Below are 20,489 nucleotides of genomic sequence, written 5' to 3' on the forward strand. Positions count from 1 at the left end.
AGACAATAGTTGGCCTTTGTTATTTATCAGTATTGATAAGAGAAAACCAAGAAAAAAATCTACAGTGTTCATTAAAATTGTTAGACATATGTATTAATTGAAAATTGAAATAGTGCTTTCTGAAAAAAAAAATAAAGACCTCAGCAGATGTTCAGAGAGTCTGAACAGTACGTTTTTCTAAAATGAACTTTTTAAATATCTATAGTACTGCTAAGTTCATAACTTTGAATTTGAAGTCCACATTTCCTTTGGCTCCATTTCTGATTTTCCATGCCCCAACCTCTGAAGAGAGGATGTGGGCCTTTGCTGAGGGTCATAAGCCAGGGGCCGAACAGCATCCTTTCTTGGAATCCTTTCCCCTGGGACCAGAGTGGGACACCAGTGCTGTGAGGTCCAGAGTTCACAGGGCCATGGGCTTTTTAATGGCTACAACAGTGGACTGAGGCCAGCTGCCAGGCTGGTCTTGGGGCAGAGTCTTAAACTGGGGTTTCCAATTGTTAACAAAAGCATTGGGAGGAAAATGCTCAGGGCTCTCCCAGCAGATTAGCTGAGCTTGGAAATTCCGCTATATCTAAATATGGCCTATTCCAGCCAGAGGTTCACTGCAAAGGAAAGTTGTCCTGTGCCAGCCCTTGGAACAGTGAGCCTTTGTTTTCTCTGAAAGTACGTTTCTTTACAAGACTTTTTTTTTTTTTTTTTTTAAATCAAAGGGAACATTTATAGTTTTCTAGACTATAAGAACTAATGAATGGACACTTCACACAGTGCCAGTATCTAGCTATATGGAATACTAAACAAAAAAAACCCCCCAAACCCTCTAATAAATGCCTTATTTATTAAGCATACTTAAGCACTTCTCTTTAAACAATAAAATATATGATTTAAATAAGCATGATTTGAATGTCATAGCCTAAGATGTAGATTGTGCTGTGAAAGCAAGAGGAGAAGGGAAGAGCTGGTGGGCTGGTTGAGGCCTGGATAGGGAGCCACAAATGGCAGGAGCCCCTTTTGTTGTGTCTTGCAGCGACTGTCCCCTCTGATCCAGCTTCACCAACACGGGTTGGGGGCTGTGGGGGAGTGTGGAGGGCGAGTATATCACTGAACTTTTTAAAGTAGAAAACAACTTTGCCAACAAGCCTAACGTAGTAAACCTCAGGCTTTTAGAGTTTCACTAAGAGACTTGTACAGATGTGTAGGTGAGAAGAACCACTACTCTTAAGTTTTCAGAAACGAATGCCCATCAAAGACTAGTGCCCCCTGGGGTGACAGGATGCGCTCACCGTGACTGTGTTTTCTTCGATTACGTATATCTGAGGGTTATAGGTGTCGATTTCTGCAGATGCTGTCAGCTGTATGGTCTGGAAAGTTGACTGGAACATAAGAATAAAGAATAGGTTTTATCCTAACAGAAGTTAAATAATAAACATGCCAAAGTTTTGTGTGTTATTTCCTTGTGGAAAATGATAAGAGCAAATGGCACCTATGAAGCCCCAAGAATCTCTGTGTTCCTAAATCGCTGGTATGTGTAGGACCACACGTGGGAAGCGGCTGGGGAACTGAAAACGTGTGGATACCTGGGCCATAATCGCAAATTAAACCAAATCTTGGGGGGTGAAGTTCAGGCATCAGCAGGTTAAAACCGCTGTCCAGGTGATTCTAACTTCAAAACAGTTGGAAAACAAGGACTTAGAAATTAAGTTTTTAATTGGGGAAAGATCATGGTTCAGATTTTTAAAAATTTTATGAAGTTGGCATCGTGATGGAAATTTACAAGCTTTAGGTTTTATATATTTACCTGAGTAAGTCAAATAATGGAATAGAAAATCAGAATAAAAACAGTAAAACTACACTTGAACTTGACCATACATGTCAGCAGCAGACACCCTGAACCTTTTGTCATGCTACCTAATGAGTAATTTCGGGTTTCCTAATCTAAGTGTTTCTATAAAATACTGGATTTGGGGCAGGCATGTAGGAAGGACACATTTTATGCTGTTACTAGTAACCTTGTAATATGAAATAACTTCACATGTATTCCTGGATCTAGTTACAGAAAGATAATTTTTCAATGAATACATTATTGATGTGTATTTTGTTTTTTTCTATAATGCAAGTGTTGGTTTTTTCTATAATGCAAGTGTTGGGACTGATGCTTACTTTGAAACAGCATACAATGCCCAGATTTGAGAACTGCCTTCCTATGCTCTGGCTACTAGGATTCAGTTTTTCTGGTTACCAAGGTGCATGTTTCAACATACTCCGTGAGGTAATTTGCTAAATTATATCTGGGAGCATATCCAAAAAAGTGAGCAATTTATTTCCCTTCCCCCGGCTCAGTCTGATTAGTTTTAATTTTCTCAAGATGGAAGATTGCATCAGAAGTTAAGCCTGATCCCTTGTGTCTTAAGCACATACTATTGGGGAAACATTCACAGTGTTGATAATGGTATCCTTTAAAAAGAAAAGCAGCAATTAAATGAGGCTGGTTTCATAGTCCCTGCAGACTAAAAAGAATTTCTTCACAACACTGATCGACCTGCCCTCCCAAGCCTGCCCCCTCGCACAGCTGTGCACATGACATCCTGCAGGGTTAACAGTGGTAGTTACACCATGGGTACCTGGGCGACTGAAGTAACACCTGCCTTACAAATGGCAGCCAACCATGCCATGGATGCGGAGGCCTGAGCAATCACTTCATGATGAAATCATGGAGACGCTCACTTGCAGTACCTCAGGAGAAGGCTGAAGGGCAGTATGCTAATGGACTCTAATACAGGAAATGAGATTTGTATTTCACACTGGATCTCCTAGGTGGCCTGAGAACATCCATTTGTTGAAATAGCTGAAAACAAGGTGGGAATAAACATTTGACCTTTCATGGAGGAGGAAGGTGTGTGGACTCCACAGACAATAACTCTCATGGGGGTTTTTACCTTATCCGTAACCACTGAAAAAGGATAAATACAGTTCAGAAATTTGCTTCCAGAAATGAAACTGCTACTCCTGACAACGTTTGGGAAGGTACTTCTGAAAGTCTTACAGTTAAAATAATGTAGTTTTAAACAAACTCAAGAAAACCCAGATGCTTTTTACAGAGCCAGCATGATTGCGTTTTGACTTGCAACAGTCCGTTTTCCTTCCCAGCTGGCAAAGGTTGCTAGGAAAACATTTGTTCCTCAAATCCAAGGAGACAAGAACCAATTGGTGAAACCTGGCCCAAACTGCATCATCTGGGACGGTGGTATAACTCACTGCATGCTTCCCCTCTTATAGGATTTAGAGGGGTCTGAAAGGCTTGCAGGCAAATGTAGCCAACAACAAAATCAAGCAAGAAGTAAACCCAGTTCCTCCCTCCTACACTCTCCCACTTCTCTGTTCCTCTCCCTGCCTTTCACTGTTCCTCTTTCTATTATGTCTTTATCCAATAATATGGCTCATATTTTGGTTCCAGAGACAAGTTTGGAGGGAATTCAGTTCTCTAATCTTAAAACTCCATAGCAGGGAAAAATGGGGTTGTTGGAGAGATCATGAAATGGTTAGAAAATAGAGTGTGGTTGGTAAGCACCTTGAGGATTCATTATTCGTTTTTTTTTTTTTTTTTTTTAAAACCCTCAGCCACGAGGACCTCTGGAGGTTTCAGACTAATTTTTATTTTGCTGCCTCGGATCAGAGCCAGTGTTGATAAAATGAATACCTAGCTACTTACATAGTCAGCTTTAAGGAGCCCTATCCTTCTATTTTTCATGCCAGACTGAGATTCTGGCTACCGAAATCTCAGCTGAAAGCAGATATGACTACGGCAGAGTCACACCTGCCAAATGGAAAAAACACTGATGTGGTTTTGACACTTTCTTTAAACTTTTCATGAGATGGGAAGGACTTAAAAAAAAGATGTACACTGGGCTTTCACCAGAGAAAGGGTAAAACAGGAGAGCAGAGTGGCTCCATGGCTCGAATATAGGAAGATAGATCCTTATGTTAGATTCATCTACGTGGTGGACTGAGATCAATTAGCTGGGAGCTCAAGGAAGGAGACGGAGACGTGCACTTTGTGATTTGGGCGTGTTAGAAGTGACTAGGAAGGCAGAAATATCAAGGGCACGAGGGCAAAGACAAACCAGGTGGCCCATTGTGCCCCAGGACAGCACAGGGGATCTGGACAACATCCCAGAGATTCTGATGTAGTAGGGTGGCATGGAGTCTATGAAGCTGATGCTTTACAAGCATCCCAGGTGCTTCTGAGGCATAACCAGGTTGGACAAGCTTTGGAAAGGGATCAGAAGCCTATCGCTTTCCAGGGTAGAATTGCTCTGAGTCATCCCGGCATTGCTGTATCGGTCAGAATGCTACTTTTGTCGACGGATATGAATTTATTGACAGTGAAACCTTATGCATCCTTGCTATTGATAAGCCCAACAAGTAAAGCTTATACTTACTGCTGCAAAAGTCCCGTTCCAAATTCTGGTCGACACGTTAAGGAAGTACTCTCCTTTGACCTGAAGGTCTTTCAGCCAGCAGGTAACATTACCACATGAAGCAGTTCTGCAGTTCTTTCAGGTTGGAGTCAATAGTAAAAGGAAAGAGTTAGTATGGGCTTAAAAAAGTAAATGCTAAAATTTTACAAAGATAGATAAAACCTAATGCTGGGAAGGATCTAGGAAAACAGCCTCATGAGCCTTCTAACCCTTCTTCAGGTGGTTGTGGCACTGTGCTCAAAGGTAGAAAGTGCATGCCCTTTGGTCCAGCTATCTCCCATCCGTCTGGACAATGGTAATCAGAAATGTGTGGGGAAGAGTACGTCAAACCTGCTTGTTGTATTATCATTTCTGAGAGTAAAAACCCTCCCCAAAAGAAGTAATTTGTGTTTATCCATAATGTGCTAGTTAGGTAAATTACTGAATACTCATGCACAAAGTGCATTTTGTGTAATTTAGTCATTAAACATAATTGATAAAGATGCATTCTTTAGATTAAAAAAAAGCTGACAGGAAAAGAATTATGGTTGCCAAGAGTTAGGGAGGAAGGAAGGATGAATAGATGGAGCGCAGAGTTGCTTTAAGGCAGCGAAAGGATTCTGTTCGATACTGTAATTGTGGATACAGGTCATTATACGTTTGTGAAAATCCACAGACTGTCCGACCTCCAAGAGCGAGTGCGAATGTAAACTGTGGGCTTGGGGGGGTGATGTGTCAGTGCAGGTTCATCAGCTGTACCACTGACGCGGGCGGGGATTTTGAGAGTGAGCGGAGGCTGTCCACATGTGGCGGGACAAAAGGTATTTGGGAAATTTCTGTACCTTCCACTCAGTTTTGCTGTGAACCTAAAACTGCTCTAAAACATGAAGTCTATTTTTTAAAAAAAAGTCGATGTGGGGGCGCCTGGGTAGCGCAGTCGTTAAAGCGTCTGCCTTCGGCTCAGGGCGTGATCCCGGCGTTCCGGGATCGAGCCCCACATCGGGCTCCTCCGCTGGGAGCCTGCTTCTTCCTCTCCCACTCCCCCTGCTTGTGTTCCCTCTCTCGCTGGCTGTCTCTATCTCTGTCAAATAAATAAAATCTTTAAAAAAAAAAAAAAGTCGATGTATTGACCTATTAAAAAAAAAAACATGGTCCATTTATGTAACGGGATACATGTATCTAGATGTGGATTAATACTTGGGGTATAGAGATGGATGGTCATTAAATACTGAGTGGTCGGCGATTAGATTTCTAGAGGACCTTAGTTTCTTTGTTGTTTGTGTTTTACGTTGTTCACAGTGAGCAGATGCCATTTTTACAAAATCAAAACATTTTTACAAAAATAAGGAAAATGCTCAGAAGTGTATTTTGGCATACCCTGACATGAGTTTCTCCTGGGCATTTTTACATAGTACTATATAGATTTAAGCCATATTTACACTGTAATTACACTATAAAAAGAAACTATTTCATTCTATTTTCCTGTAACCCCACTCCCATCCATCACAAAATAATTTCAATAAATGAAAACCAGAATTTCAATGTTGTTCTTAGAGGAGAACTAAGGTTTGTTTAAGGTTGCTGTTTGCTACATGTTTACTATTTGAGTTCTTAATATGGGCCAAGTACCACACCAGATGCTAGACTAGCCTCTTTCTCAAGGAAAGGCAAATCGCTCTGGAGCAGGAGATAATGAAGTATTGGAAAACTGACAAGGATGGCCAGAGAGGCATTTTAGCAGCTAAATAAGACCTCAGTGATTATGTGGAAGGGGGACGTAAGGAGCTTCATCTTCAAAACCCATGCTCAGTTCCCTCACGGCTCTTCGCAATGCTGGCAAAGTGCCTGATACAAACAGTTTCACATGGAGTCCTTTTGATTTCACAACATCTGGTGCATGGATTTTATAGTACCAGCATAATAATCCCAATAACCTAGATTTGAGAGTATTTTCTAAATCTTGATTCATACAGGCCATCAAAGCTAAAATGAGAAAATTCTGTAATATGAGGTGATAGGAGAAAAGAAGTGCATTGATTTCCAGGTAAAACAAACAGTAAATCACCCAAAGAAATAGTCACCCCATTAACCTGTCCTCACCAATTCTTTTATGTGCCGGAAATTTTCATTCTTGAAAGACACAGAAGGAGATGTGTGTCCTATTTTCAGTGGATTTATTTCGGCATTACAGCTGATGTCACCAGCCTATAAAGAAGGACATCAAATCAGTCTCAGGAAGCAAAAATCATTTCTGATGTTCCTTTTAACATGTTAGGAAGTCCTATGGTCACATGTTGGGGCGGGGTAGGGACTTGAGGCTTCTTTGACCTCACCGACCGTGCCCCACTTCCAGTAACCATTCATGTAAACTTGGACGTATTCAGATCCTCCTGATGTGTCTCGCTGGGGTGGCACTGGTTCTTACAGCCTCGTATGTAACAAGACCATTTTCAATGATAATAGACTGTGACAGACTGAATTCAGGGTTCTCTGTGGACCATTTTAAGACTGATTTCGTGTCATCACCTGTGCACACCACAGGACTAACGCTACCAGAGAGCCAGCTCTAAGTGCCAGACTAAGGCTGAGCCAGTGTCAAGGGGTTTGGCTCAACGGTGCTGCTCAACCTGGGCTGCACGTTAGAACTACCTGGGGGTGGGGGCTTTTACAGAATCTTTGGTGCTAGAGCCTTGTCCTGAAGATTCTGATTTAATCAACTGCGGGTGGGCCTGAGCCCGGGCAGGAAGTCCTGCTGATAAAAATGGGGAGCCAGGGTTGATCACTACCAGGTGAAAGTCCAGGCTGGCATCTTAAAGACCAGCTACTAATTGCAGCTGTGTAGTCCAACTGGTCTCCCATGGTGGCAGTCAACTAACTTCTCCAGAAACAGTACGCTGACAAAGTCAGATCTTCACCTGGCCAAGACCGAGCTTTAGGAATAATTTCTGCCACCTATAATTATTTCCTTAGGACAATAACCTGCTTCTAATATGAAACTGACTGCTAGTTAGTTGGTACTCAGGATGCATAGCTTTTATCTTCTCAGTTTTCCATCCATAAGATATCAGACACAATCACCTTAACCTCAAGGGGTATTTCCATATGGAAAGTGCACACGTTTGTAGGCAGTGTGGTTGTCCTTACCTGATCTGTGTGCACCCCAGTCAGGTACATCAGTGGGTTCTTGTCTTTGGTGTACTGAGGGATGTGGATGATTACAGATGCCATGCTTACTGGAACACTTCCTGTTGTGACCTGCGTGGTACGGAAGAAAACATTCTGGTTATTGCTACATCATGCACATGTTGTAAAAATAATAATCATCACCTCTGTGTTGATGTAAGGCAACCATTAAGCGGTAAGATTGAGTCCATTTGAAAGTAAGCCTCGTTACTTGGAATCATGCTTGGGCCTCTGTGTCTCACCTCTTCGTGGAGAATCTCAACATCTACAATGTGAACTGGTAAGTAATTTGTGACTTAGGAGTGGGTTAAAAACACTTACTGTGGAGTTGGGCTACAGGGCTGAAGTCCCACTCTGCCCTTGACGAGCAGTGTGGCTTGGGCAAGATACTTGACCTCTGTTTGCTTCAGTTTTCCACATTTGTAAAATAAAAATAATCAGCAACTTAGTGGCTATGTGCAGGAACGGCGTTTGTTCTCATTGGTGGGGAATCTAATTGGCCAGTGCTCATGTCCTTCTGGTTGTTAAATATTTTTTAAAAGATTTTATTTATTTATTTCTCAGAAAGTGCTCACAAGCACAAGCAGGGAGAGCTGCAGGTAGAGGGAGAAGCAAGCCTCCCGCTTAGCAAGGAGCCTGATGCAGGACTCGATCCCAGGATCCTGGGATCATGACCTGAGCTGAAGGCAGATGCTTAACCGACTGAGCCACCCAGGTGTCCCTATTAAACATTTTAAATAACAACCATGGGGGGCACCTGGCTGGCTCAGTCAGTAAAGCATGCAACCCTGGATCTTGGGGTTGTGAGTTTGAGTCCCACATTGGGTATAGAAATCACTCAAAAATAAAATCTTAAAAAGAAAACAACCATAGGAATAATAATCCTACCAATCTTATAACTAAGCTGGGAATTAAATGGGTTAATACACATAACATATTTGATTCAAAGTGCTGATACTTACTATACCCTATGTTATTTTATTGTTACTACTAATCAGATTAAATATCCTATTAAATAAGTAGTTGTCAAAAACTAGCCACATGTTATACATTCCAGTATCTGGATCACAAATCAGGACTTTTTTTAGAGATTTTTTTTTTTTTAAATCAAATCATCATCAAATCACAGGGTTGTAACCATGTAACTGACTAGTAGGAAATGTTAAAAAAAATAATAAAATGGTATTCATTTAAGGTAGTGGATGAATTCTTTTTACCTTTCATATTTTCTATATTATAAAATAGCAATTTTTCACAAATTTATATAATTGATACAATCTTTAGATTGTAATTGCTTACGAATGCCAATGCAAACTGACTGAAGGTATTTGTGTGTAAATGGTTAGCTTCTCAAGTAGAAGTGGTCTCCAAGGATAAACTGACATTTTAATTATATTCCAGAGACTTTTGCCCACAGTAATACCATTATATTAACACTTCGTTGATTAATGTTGAGCACTTGCTTTCAAAATATATCAATTATTGGGGTGCCTGAGTGGCTCAGTCGGTTAAGCATCTGCTTTCAGCTCAGGTCATGATCCCAGGGTCCTGGGATTGAGCCCTGCATCGGGCTCCCTGCTCAGCGGGGAGCCTGTTTCTCCCTCTCCCTCTGTCTCCTGGTTTGTGCTCTCACTCTGTGAAATAAATATTTTTAAAAACCCAAAACATATCAATCGTTTCTTACTCAGAACACGTAGCTATGCACAAAGCCCAGCTGTTTATGTATTGAGAGCTCTAGTGGTCCTCAAAGTACAGCAGCAGCACCAGCAGCATCGGCAACACCTGGACACTTGTTAGACATGCACGTTTTTGGGCTCACCACAGACCTACTGAATCAGAAACTCGGATGATGGAGCCCATGACATGTGTCTTAATGTTCCTCCAGGTGATTCTAATGCATACTCAAGTTTGAGAAGCACTGGTATAGTTCAGCTTTTCACTTCTCTTCCTGGTCTCATCCACCCCCCCACCCCTGGTCCTGACTTAGTATTCTTATGACAGGCTTACCAACCTTAATGGAGAAGGTGAATTTTGGACCAATATCTTCAAAACTGTGCACGATAGAAGGAACATTCCCATCTGAGGAGACTTCATAAAAGTTTATGTTGGTGAATCTGTTGGATGATGTTTATAAAGCCAAATATTTTAGTTTTGCTGTTGTTCTCGAAGCTTAATACTTCTTTTGAATATCTTCTAGCTTATATTACAAGTGTCTATATTTAGTATAAAAACATCCTGAAAACAAGTGCTACCTAGAGGCTAATGTTCCCAAGACTAAAACAAATTCCTTTAAAAACATATCCCTTCATGATCTTTCCATAAGATTCTTTGTGTTCCATGTTTACCAGTTGTAAGGTTTCTAAAATAAGTGCAAATGCATCACTTTAGAACTGACAGAACTCAAGACTGCTATTACACCGACTGGTGTGCTAGGGCAGTGCACACCTGCTCCTTGTTGATCGGATGGCTGGATTGATACGCCAGAGGATTTGCCATCACTGCCGAAATGCAATGATAGGGTATTGGGTTTTAGCTCCTGCAGTATTTTGTACTGGATGCCTGTAAAAGAGGGCATACATCTTCCTTGTTATTCCTTCTCCCTATCTTCTGTAGTTCCAAACCAACTCTGATGCTTTTGGTCTGAATTGAGGTTGGTTGGTCTGTTTCCATGACTAGTGTGGAGACCACGTTTATGAAGGCTGACCCAGAGGTTTTATTAGACTAAACTTAGAGGTATCAGATGATTTGATCTCTTTGCCTGGGGTTGCCAACTAAGGTTTGCAAGTGAAGTGAGCACCAGGTCAGAGGAACTCCAACAGGACCACTCATAACTGGATACCCTTCCCTCTCCTCCTCACTCATTTCTGGGACTAAGGCTGGATTCAAACAGGATAACTTCATTGGGACTGTGAGGGGTCGGTAGCAGGCATAGGAGTCTGAAAAGCAGTATTTCTTCCCCCTGGACAGTGTATCATAATTCTCAGATGTTGATTCTATTTCCTTAAAAAATTTTTTTGAACTGGACATTTTCTGAGATAGTTTTTGGGCTTCTTTATGAAACTCCTGTCTTTTTTAATGCTTTAAAAAAAAAACTTTTCCAAATTCTCAAAAGGAAAATATGTCCTAGGAGACTCAAATAGATGTGGCATTTGTCAAGGTTATGTAGATGAGAGGAAACAATGATTTGTCAGCCTCACATGGAAAGTGGGAACACTGACTAGAATTTGAAACAGAAAGCCTGGCTGTATTTGCATGAGTTAGTCCCTTTACCTTCCAGAAGACCTTTGTGTGAGCCCCTAAGAAGAGTTAGTTTCTATATTCGTATTTTCTGTTTTTGAATTTTAAAGCAATCTGACATTTTTCCATTTGTTACTTAAGTTTTCCTTAAGTTACTTAAGTGTGGATGATCAATGTATTTATGAGCAGTTAGCTATACTCAGGGGCCTCCTGTTTTAGAAATAAGTCTATCATCATGATTTCCACCCCTAATATTTGTACAGTATAACTGCACATTTATCAAAGTGGTTGCTAAGGGATACACTCAATGATTGGGTAGGACTGTTTCAAAAAGTTTTCAAAAAAAAATTTTTTTTTACAGTACTTGTGATGGTTAAACAAAATAAATCTGCAAAACAATCAACTATCTTATTAATCATGAACTGGTTACATCTGATCCAGCCAGGAATAGGATAAGTTAGATCTGTATGTCCTGATAGAAAAACTTCTCTAAGATTACATAAAAAGCAAGGTTCGAGAAGGATTTTATCGTTCCATTCAGGGAAGTGTGTGTGTGTTGCATATATCCTGGTAGACAGACAAATCTCGCATCTGGAAGGTGTTCTGAAAAATAGCTGAGTCATCTCCGGAATGGCCAGAGGGGCGGGAGGGATGACTTCACTTTTCATTGTCTATCTTTCTGTAGTGTTTGGATTTTCTATCCATGTCTTTCTTTAAAAAAACACCAAGAGGAATTATCTGGGTGGTGGGATTAGGAGCCATTTTAGTGTTTACACATAATTCTCTATTAATTTTTAAAGAAGCTTTTTGATATCTTTTGAAGAACATGAGACAGTCTTAAAATCCAGTTTACCATCACGAAAATACAGGGCTAAAATGTTACTGAAAGTGAAGTCCCACTTCAATCTTATATTTATTTCATGTTAAACTATCTGGAAAAATTGGCCGTGGTTCAAGAGTAGAATCCTATAAAGGCTGTGTTAAGAAAAAGCATTTAGGGTAAGAATCAGTGTAGGTAGGAAAAAAAAATCAGGTAATGTGGTAATAACAATCTCTCTGGATGAACTGGTCTTCAGTTCTTTTAGCCCTGCGGGGCCTTTTGGAATCTGTAGTTACTGATTAATTTTTCAGGGATGGACGGCTTGGGCTGTATTTTGTTCTGCTTTTGCTGTTTGCAGCTCTCTTGATATAGAAGCATTCTTTCATCTTTGCTCATGTGTCTCATGCTCTAGACATAATGACACATTTTCCTTTTTGTTTTTGCTCAGTGACCTAGTGCATGATCTGTGTGTTCCGTGCTTTTAGGGGTTGGGGCGATGTGGCAAGTGGGAGAAATCCGCCGTGCCTAAACACCGTTCGCAGCCTGGCTTCTTGGCAATACACTGCAGCACATTTTCCAGGCATCACTGGTGTGTGCTAGGCAGCTGCCTTCGTGCCTCAATAGGTGGAAAACCCTGGTTCCCAGGCTGGGAGGTGGGCTTTGCCTTCAGCCTGCGTACCTGCAGAGCTGTGCTCGGGGGTGTCTGCGCCCACGAACCTGCTTCACTTTCTGGTGGGAGCGAAGGTGATCAATCACCCTATTCGTGCCTTTGGTGTTCCACGTCTTAGCCACTTCTCAAGACACCTGTCCCTCTGAACAATTCAAGATAGCTGGTACCGACCAGTATCATTTTGCCACTGCTTTCAGCTATGCTTGCTGGGATCGGGCAAGAAAAGGGAAAACAGCATTTCTTCGTAGATGACCTCCTTTGGGAAATGCCTCATTTCCTCTGGGTTGGAAGAAACCCCTCGTAAATTATGTCAGGAATTTTCCACCCAGAAACTGATTTTCTGTGCCAAGATTTCCTATTTGTGGTGGACCTACTATGTGCAAAGCGTGTGCTTGGGGCTTCAGTGTTTGGGAGGGGGATCTTGCTTGCGAGCTCATGGGGATGGTAGGAAGCAGGCGTGGAGAAGGAAGTGGCGGCAACTCCTCAGGGCCCAAAGAGTTCTGCTGTGACCGCTTGGGAAAGTGTGCACCGCATCTGAAGCCCGCGGACATCCTTCCCTGCGGCAGGGGCAGGGGGGCTGCCCCTCTGACCCTTCCGGTGTTGCTCTCAGTCCGTAAACCTACATAGTCACTCGGGGTTCTCCTAAGGACTGACTTGTCCCTGGACTTCCATTTCAGTTGACAAGGGGGAAATATTTAATTCAATTTTTCCAGTTAAGAATGAACATAGAGAGAACTTCTTTAGCCACGAGCCAAATGTGTCATAAACCAGGTAGTATCAGTGGCCAGAGGCTACTCACTGTGTCACCTACCTTGTTATGTGAATATCGGCGTCATACCGCAGAGGAATTTTGAAGCTGACCGAATTATCTGCCTCGTTTTCTTCATGGCTTTCACTATTGAAGCAAACATTAGGAAACTATTTAGAGAGAAATATTATTAAAGCCCTTCTGTCATCAATTCATAACTTCATTATGTTTTACCTTGAGGCTTGGAAACTGACAGATGCCTGATTCTGAAGGCTTTGAAGATTGAAGTCAAAGTTAATAGTGAAAGTCACCTGTACACAGAATTAAAATTCATTAATCTAGGGTGGTTCATACTCAAGGACCAATAAAAAAACAAAAGTTTCCCAGAAAAGCAAGCTCACCCCAATTTGATTCTGACTGTAAGCTTTCAGGCTTGTAGAGTATCTGTTCACGCCCCTTGCTATACTTAGCATACCTCACCTTCAGCCTTAGAGGGCTTGCCTTTTGAGTCACGTGTACAGATCATGACATCACAGGCATATCTACTTGTCAGAATTTGAAAGTTCTGTGCTGATGTGAAACTTGCTTACCAGGGGTTAACTTAGGATACCTGTGACTCTGGATAGCACTCTGAATAGTGTTGGTCAACGTATTCAGGCGGAAAAAAAAAAAAGGACTCTCCCTCTTGTATGTGCTTTTGAAATGAATTGTGTGGGGAAAATCCACTTTTATTAATAACTTAAAACATTCAGATATTTTAGAAACTTCCTGTAAATATGCAGCTGGTTATTTTGTGACGCCTGTCAAATGATGTTACCTAACAATGAAGATGAAATGGTGGTGAATGAACACTAGTGCTGAGAGGGGCTAGTGTGGATTTGAGGACGAAATGCAAGTTGTACCTGTTGCTCCCTCTTCAAAGCAGGGTAGCCAACGTCACAGGTAACAGTCCTCTGAGATGAAGCAATCTGGCATGTTACTTCTGTCCCATCAACCTGAAGGAGAAGGAAACAATGATCAATTAATATGTGGAGTGCGTGTGTGTGTGTCTGTGTGCGCGTGCGCCCGCCCGTGCACATACATGCTGAAGGATGTATAAACCACGTGAGCATTTTAGCAGTAAAGCTGGTTCACGATGAATTTATTGTCCCCCAAGACTCGAAAATCTTATATTGTCTTAGATTGTCCAGTATAAAATACTATACTGTTTTTATTGCTAAGCAGGACCTCCAATAAACCAAAAGTGAGATCAAAATACTAGAATTTTCCCCCAGAAGTAAATCATAGTTCTTATATTTCAGAAGCACAAAATAACTTTAATCCAATATTTAGAAATGCTGTCTTTAATACATACCTTTCTCTCAATACATTTGAAATTTGTACTTTCAAGAGAAGAAAACAAATCATATGTTGATATTTGTATTTTAAATAATTTAAAGAAATCTTTTTTAGTTCTCCTTGGGTTTTCCCCCCCTCTTTAAAATAAGTTCTCATTTGGCACAGGGAATTGAAACACCGAAGTCAGAATAGATTTAGAACACTAAATCTGTTACGTTCGTGTTGACTTTAACTTGGATGATGCCATTTTAAATCCTTTTATCAAGTAGTGAATTTGGCAAATCTCAGCTTTTCCCTCCTCTCCCTTTCATTGCTTGGTGGCAGCGGAGGGGCCAGAGGGGCATTCGTGGCCAAGTGTGTTCCTGGTATAGTGATCAAGTCAACGTGATTAACTGACCTCGCTGGAATGCATCATCTTGGCAGTAGCAAGACTTGTGGTTACAAAGCTTGGACTGGGCTATGGGACTCTAACTTCCCAGAGCAAGTGCAGCTCGAAGCATGTGTGCTACGACCACGGCAGCCTCATCACACAGATGGCTAGAGAAGAGTTATGGTTGTGTCTGGCCAAGTCTCAGGGCAGAGGAAAAACTGACCAAGCTGTGCAGCAGAACTGGTCTAGATACAGAGCCAGGCTACATTCTCATGTGGTTTAACTAGTTGGGAGCCCCAAAGTTAGGACTGATGGCACTTAGGAGTAAGATGCTTCTTCAGGTAGCATACAGCACACGGGGTTTTGAGTGTGAGCAAGACGGTCTTGAACAACAGGCAGAAAACACAAGAGCGGTGAGCCCAGAGTGTTGGAGTGTAGTCACCTACCGGCATCGACCAGGAAGCAAAAAACAAGTTTTCTGAAAAACCAACAACAATTTCAGTGTTGTATGCACTTTCCCTTTTGTTTTTCAGTGTTATTGAAAATGTTAACCTTCTGTTTTGGTTGCTGACAATAAAGGCTTGATCTCTGTTAAAAGAAAAAAGGAAAAAAAAGTTAAGGTTAAAAAGGCTGGTGTTCAAATACTTCGTTGATTTTTAAAATAAGAAGACAGAACTCTTCAGATTCGGAGGACTGAGAAAGTTGTTTAATAGTCCATCTTCACAGTGAAATGATGCAAACAACAACTAAGTCAATGCTATTAGATTTTCTTCTTCGTTGATTTTAACTACCTTGCAGGGAGAGGAACCATCCAAGTACAAACGGTTTGCAATTTCTTACTGTTTTACTCTTTTATGGATGGAAGAAATTGAAATTCAGATTTTAAGGGTCTTTATTAGTTATGGATGTTTCTTTTGTAGAACAAAATCTCCATAAACATTCATTTGAATAAAGTGATCTAATGTGTCTTATTTCTACATTTTACACTGAGCTCAAAAGCAGACTTACTGAGCAGCTGACAGTTGTTGGACATCTAGAACCAGATCCGAGATACAAACTCCATCATCCCCACAGTCCTTGTAGAAAGGGATCTACAAAAAGGGAAAAACATTCCAACACATTTGCTTTTGAGTTAAAAACCAGATTGTGGAAGAATACATGTAGAATTATGCCATTTATACAAGCTCGAAACCATGCAAAGCTAAACTACATTTTAGGAATATACACGTTTAGCAACATAGGAAGAAAAGCCTCAGTAAAGGCCAAATTCAAGGTGATGATTTGCCTGGGGGAGCAAGATGAACGTGAACGTGATGGGGGTAGGGAGGGATGCAGAGAACATAGGTATTGGTAACATTTTTTTAAGTGGGTGGTGAGCACGAGGTGTTTGACTTTATGGTTATTTATTTCTTCAACAAATATTTATCAAACACCTATGGTGGGCCAGGCACTGCTCCAGGAGCTGGGAATAGAGCAGTGAAGAAGACAGAAGTCCCCGTCCTCGGAACTTGCATGCTGGTGAGCTTTGCACATAAAGGTATTTCACTTAGAAGACTAACAGTTGAAGAGTTATGTCCTAGGTAGCTTCCGACCACGATGGCAGCGACTATGAAGCTAACCAGTCTGAATTCCAGGAAGGGCAAACCGCACTTACACTGAAGACCTTGGCCTTCTCAGAGTAGGCTTCAAGGGCGGGGCTGGCGCCAGGGTTTTCCAGACTGATGTTCACACACAGATCCAAAGAGCTGACAACGTCAGAGGGCTTCTAAACACACAGAGACACAGTGAGGCAGTTTACCAGGGCACAGCAGCTTCAAAACAAGAAAATGACCACAAATGTGTTCACGATTAAGAACACAGTCCCCTCTCAATTGTGGAGAATATCCTCGTTTTGAATTTTCCACACTCTTGCTTCTTCTCTGTCTTAATTCTGCTCTTAGCCTCTCCACAACCAAGAAACTTAGAGACTTGGGTTCAGTAAAAATCTGAAGCAGCAGTTCTTAGTTAAGCTCACCAGTGATCTTGTTATTCATATGCAATTTATAAATATTTAGAGGATATGCCAGTTTTAATACTTAAAAGTCCTATCAGTACATAGCTCTTGGGTTGTTGCATACGGTCTTTCCAGTTTCTACTGCCAAGACTGAGGAGTCCTTAGGTATCCTGACCAAATCTCTGGGCGGGCATAGTATGACCTAGATGGGAAGGTGCTCAGGGCTGCTCTCAGGAAATGACAAGAGAACTCCCTTCCTTAGTCAGAACCTAACTCTGCTCTACAAAACCAGATGAAGGGGGTTTCCTCAGCTGGCTGTAAGGCTGGCACATAGGATGGGCTTGGGACTGATATCCAGTATGGTGTTTTAACTGAAACAAGGTCTCTTCGCTGACCCGAATCACACACATCTTCTTAAATACTTCACAACTACACATCAGCGTGAATGGGGTATATGTGTGAACAACAGCTTGGCTGACTTCATTCCCCCAGAATGCACTGAGGGTTTCATTTGATCTATGACTTAGCACAAAAATAGGAGAGAATGAGAGCTGGCTTTTAGCCCCTTAAAGAATGTGTATAATTGTCATCTTAACAAAAAACATCCAGGCCTTCATAAACAAGTCTTTTAACATGAACAAGAAATTAAACAATGCAATTGATTTTAATTCCTCTATTAACTCTGTTTTTCCAACTCCTATTTAGTAGTTTTTGATATGTGATCTCCGTATCTTTCATCTATATCAAAAATATCTGGGAGTACTTAAATCTGCGTATACCTTGGACCTTCAAACCCAAACTTCTGGTGGTGGGAACCCAGAATATGCATTTTATGAAAGTTCTCTTGGCAATTCTTATGCATCTTGAACTCTGACAACCATGTTCTAGGAAAGTTCTTAAGCAGCTCTTTTAAAAATGGTTTCCTGAGGAAATCACATTTTCAAACACCATTACATCATTCTGGGGGGAACAGTCATATAATTTATAAAATCAATTTTCTGTTGGAAATTTCCCCCTGAGAAGCATTTTTCCTACTTGTGAGATTTTCAAACTTCATGTCAACTACAGTAACTATGGCATAAGATTGGAGTAAATAATTTTAACCTCATCCTTAACCTATATTAACTTAAATCCAATAGTGGAAATCTCACAGTTGGAATTGTCCTTTTCAGCAGCTTAAAAATAAAAATTTTCCCTGATAGGAAAATGCTAGAATTAAAATTTACTGTCTACTAAAAGCTTTTCCTGTTAAATGTTTAAGAAAGCACTGTATTTGCTTTCTGTAAGAACCTTATTTTTAGCCTTTGTTGTAATCCCAAATAAAATTTCATGCTAGTAACATAATAGAAGGTGACCACATACTAGCATAAAGAATGTGGGATTTCCTGCTCATAAGATTAGACAAGAAAAGCATTAATTAGAAGGGCAAGCATTTTCTAACTCCCAAGCTTCCTTGTTAGACTTTGGCCATTCATTAGTCATTCAGAGGAAAAGATGAAGAAAGGACTGAGGCCTCACCTGTATGTGGATGTCGTACTCGGCGCAACTCTGTGCTTGGCTTACGAGCATATTCCTTTGTAGGCACCTTTCATTATTGTCTTTAAATAAACCCCTGGAGGTTACTCTGGATGAATATAGGTCTGCATCAATTGTGATGTTGTATAAAATGGCTATAATAAAAATCACAAAGAAATGTTATTGCAAATAAGTCTTTACAGAAAAACCATCCCTGCCTTCCTGCATCTTACTGGGCAAAATCAAGGACCTCAAGAAAATATAAAAACAGTCTTTATGTGGATGGATTGTGAGCCGTGGACAGCCACGACATTTGTAATTCAGGCTCTGGTACAATGTAGGGGACTGTGGTTACCGAGAGATGGGATTCAAAGAAGCATGGCTTGAAGAGTGGGGAGCAAAGTGGGCTTGCCACCAGGAAATCTACTGAGGGAATTTGGTCAAGTTACTCACTTCCTCAAGGATCGATTTCATCATCCCTGACACAGTGATGTGATAAAGAAGCAGTTCCTGAGTGCCTGCAGTTGAATACATTCTCATATGTTCCCTTATTCAGGTTTTACTCTCAACCTGGAAAGTGGATATGATCTCATATTTCAGATAACAAACATAATAAAAGAGGTAAAATAAACCAACTCCATTCACAGAGCTAGGGCATAGTCAGAAATGAAACGGGTAATTTTGAAATCAGGGCTCATGTTCTTTCGGCTTCCATTCAGTTGTGAGGATTAACTGTTACTTGAGATCAACTCTGAGGGAACACCCTAGATGCTTATTTGAGGGGGAAGGCATGTAACTCTGCAGTAAGAAGTTTGGAGTCAAAGACTTGGTTTGAGGGGCGCCTGGGTGGCACAGCAGTTGATCGTCTGCCTTCGGCTCAGGGCGTGATCCTGGCGTTACGGGATCGAGCCCCACATCAGGCTCTTCCGCTATGAGCCTGCTTCTTCCTCTCCCACTCCCTCTGCTTGTGTTCCCTCTCTCGCTGGCTGTCTCTGTCGAATAAATAAAATCTTTAAAAAAAAAAAAAAAGGCTTGGTTTGAATTCTAATTCCACCATGTATGAGCTCTATGACTTTAGGCAATTTGTGTAGCCTCTTTGAACCTCCATTTCCAGATACTACTACTAACCCAGGGGAATGAAAATGAAAAAAAAAAAAAAAGCAATAAAAACTGATGTCAGTAGCCAATATACAAAGTATCAGAGCCTTCAACTAGAAACTGCTGCCCAAAACTGAGAAAGAAGAGCATTAGCTGTCTTATCTGGGGTTATTCCATCTTATTTTACGATTTTAAAGATTTTAAAGTTTGAATAGACTTCCAAAATAGATTAATTCTACAGGTTACCTTTAAAATATCTATTAGAGATGTCAAATAATTTTTCTTGCTCCAATGACTTAATGAGGTTAACAAAGATAGATAAAATGTAAGTGAATCAAATGAACTAAAAACAAGTGGTGAAAATAATACAAAGGAAAAACAACGCCAGGGAGGTGAACGTAGCCAGGATAGAGTTAGTACACATGGTAATACTAGCTCATTTTTCTCCAGTGGCCTGGTGAAAAGGATGGCCTCATAGGCAATATATCAGTTTTTTAGGTTATTAACTTTAAACTGGCGTGAGCACCTGGTACAATAAATAATCAAGACCATATGCTTTAGAAATTTACTTTTCAGAGTTGTGAAGATGGGATTCTGGTCTTACATACTATTATTGCCAGACAATTAAGTGATAAATGATCATGACTGGGTAGTCTGTGTGGACCTGAAGACGTCAAGGAAAAGGTGCCCAATGGGAAGAAAGCCCAGTGAAGGACATTCTCTGAAGGTGGAAACCTGCTTTCGAGTTACAGCAACAGAAGGGGGGAAGCCCCACCAAAAAGAGGAAGATTTAGGAGACAAATCCACGCTTTCAGGCCAGGAGAGCTAACCAGCCAGCCATTTCTGCCAACTAATATATTTCTCAAATTAATGTTTTAGGCACACTAGCTACTTAATTCCCCGCCCACCCCCCAGCTTTGTTGAGATGTAATGGAGATATAATATCGTATCAATTCCAGGTATACAGTGTAGTTATTTTGTATATGTAAACATTGGAAAATGACTACAATAAGGTTCATTAACAGATCGCCACCTTACACAGTTGCAATTCTGTGTGTGTGTG

General features: G+C 41.0%; 1 protein-coding gene across 1 annotated transcript in view; it reads right to left on the reverse strand.

The window, feature by feature from the left end:
* The window catches only part of ITGA2 (integrin subunit alpha 2), a 106,262-nt gene that overhangs the window by 5,444 nt on the left and 80,329 nt on the right, over positions 1 to 20,489 (reverse strand). Inside the window, exons 17-28 of the mRNA XM_045815357.2 lie at positions 18,332 to 18,483; positions 16,475 to 16,585; positions 15,829 to 15,911; positions 15,267 to 15,408; positions 14,015 to 14,107; positions 13,347 to 13,423; positions 13,176 to 13,259; positions 9,649 to 9,751; positions 7,599 to 7,709; positions 6,555 to 6,659; positions 4,437 to 4,550; positions 1,281 to 1,370 (exon numbers count right to left, since the gene is read on the reverse strand). Of these exons, the coding sequence (XP_045671313.2) occupies positions 1,281 to 1,370; positions 4,437 to 4,550; positions 6,555 to 6,659; positions 7,599 to 7,709; positions 9,649 to 9,751; positions 13,176 to 13,259; positions 13,347 to 13,423; positions 14,015 to 14,107; positions 15,267 to 15,408; positions 15,829 to 15,911; positions 16,475 to 16,585; positions 18,332 to 18,483 (1,265 nt within the window). The remainder of the gene's footprint in view (positions 1 to 1,280; positions 1,371 to 4,436; positions 4,551 to 6,554; positions 6,660 to 7,598; positions 7,710 to 9,648; positions 9,752 to 13,175; positions 13,260 to 13,346; positions 13,424 to 14,014; positions 14,108 to 15,266; positions 15,409 to 15,828; positions 15,912 to 16,474; positions 16,586 to 18,331; positions 18,484 to 20,489) is intronic.

This window comes from Ursus americanus, chromosome 15 (genome assembly GCF_024610735.1).
Source record: "Ursus americanus isolate L20-20 chromosome 15, mUrsAme1.1.p, whole genome shotgun sequence".
In the NCBI taxonomy this organism is placed as follows: Eukaryota; Metazoa; Chordata; class Mammalia; order Carnivora; family Ursidae; genus Ursus; species Ursus americanus.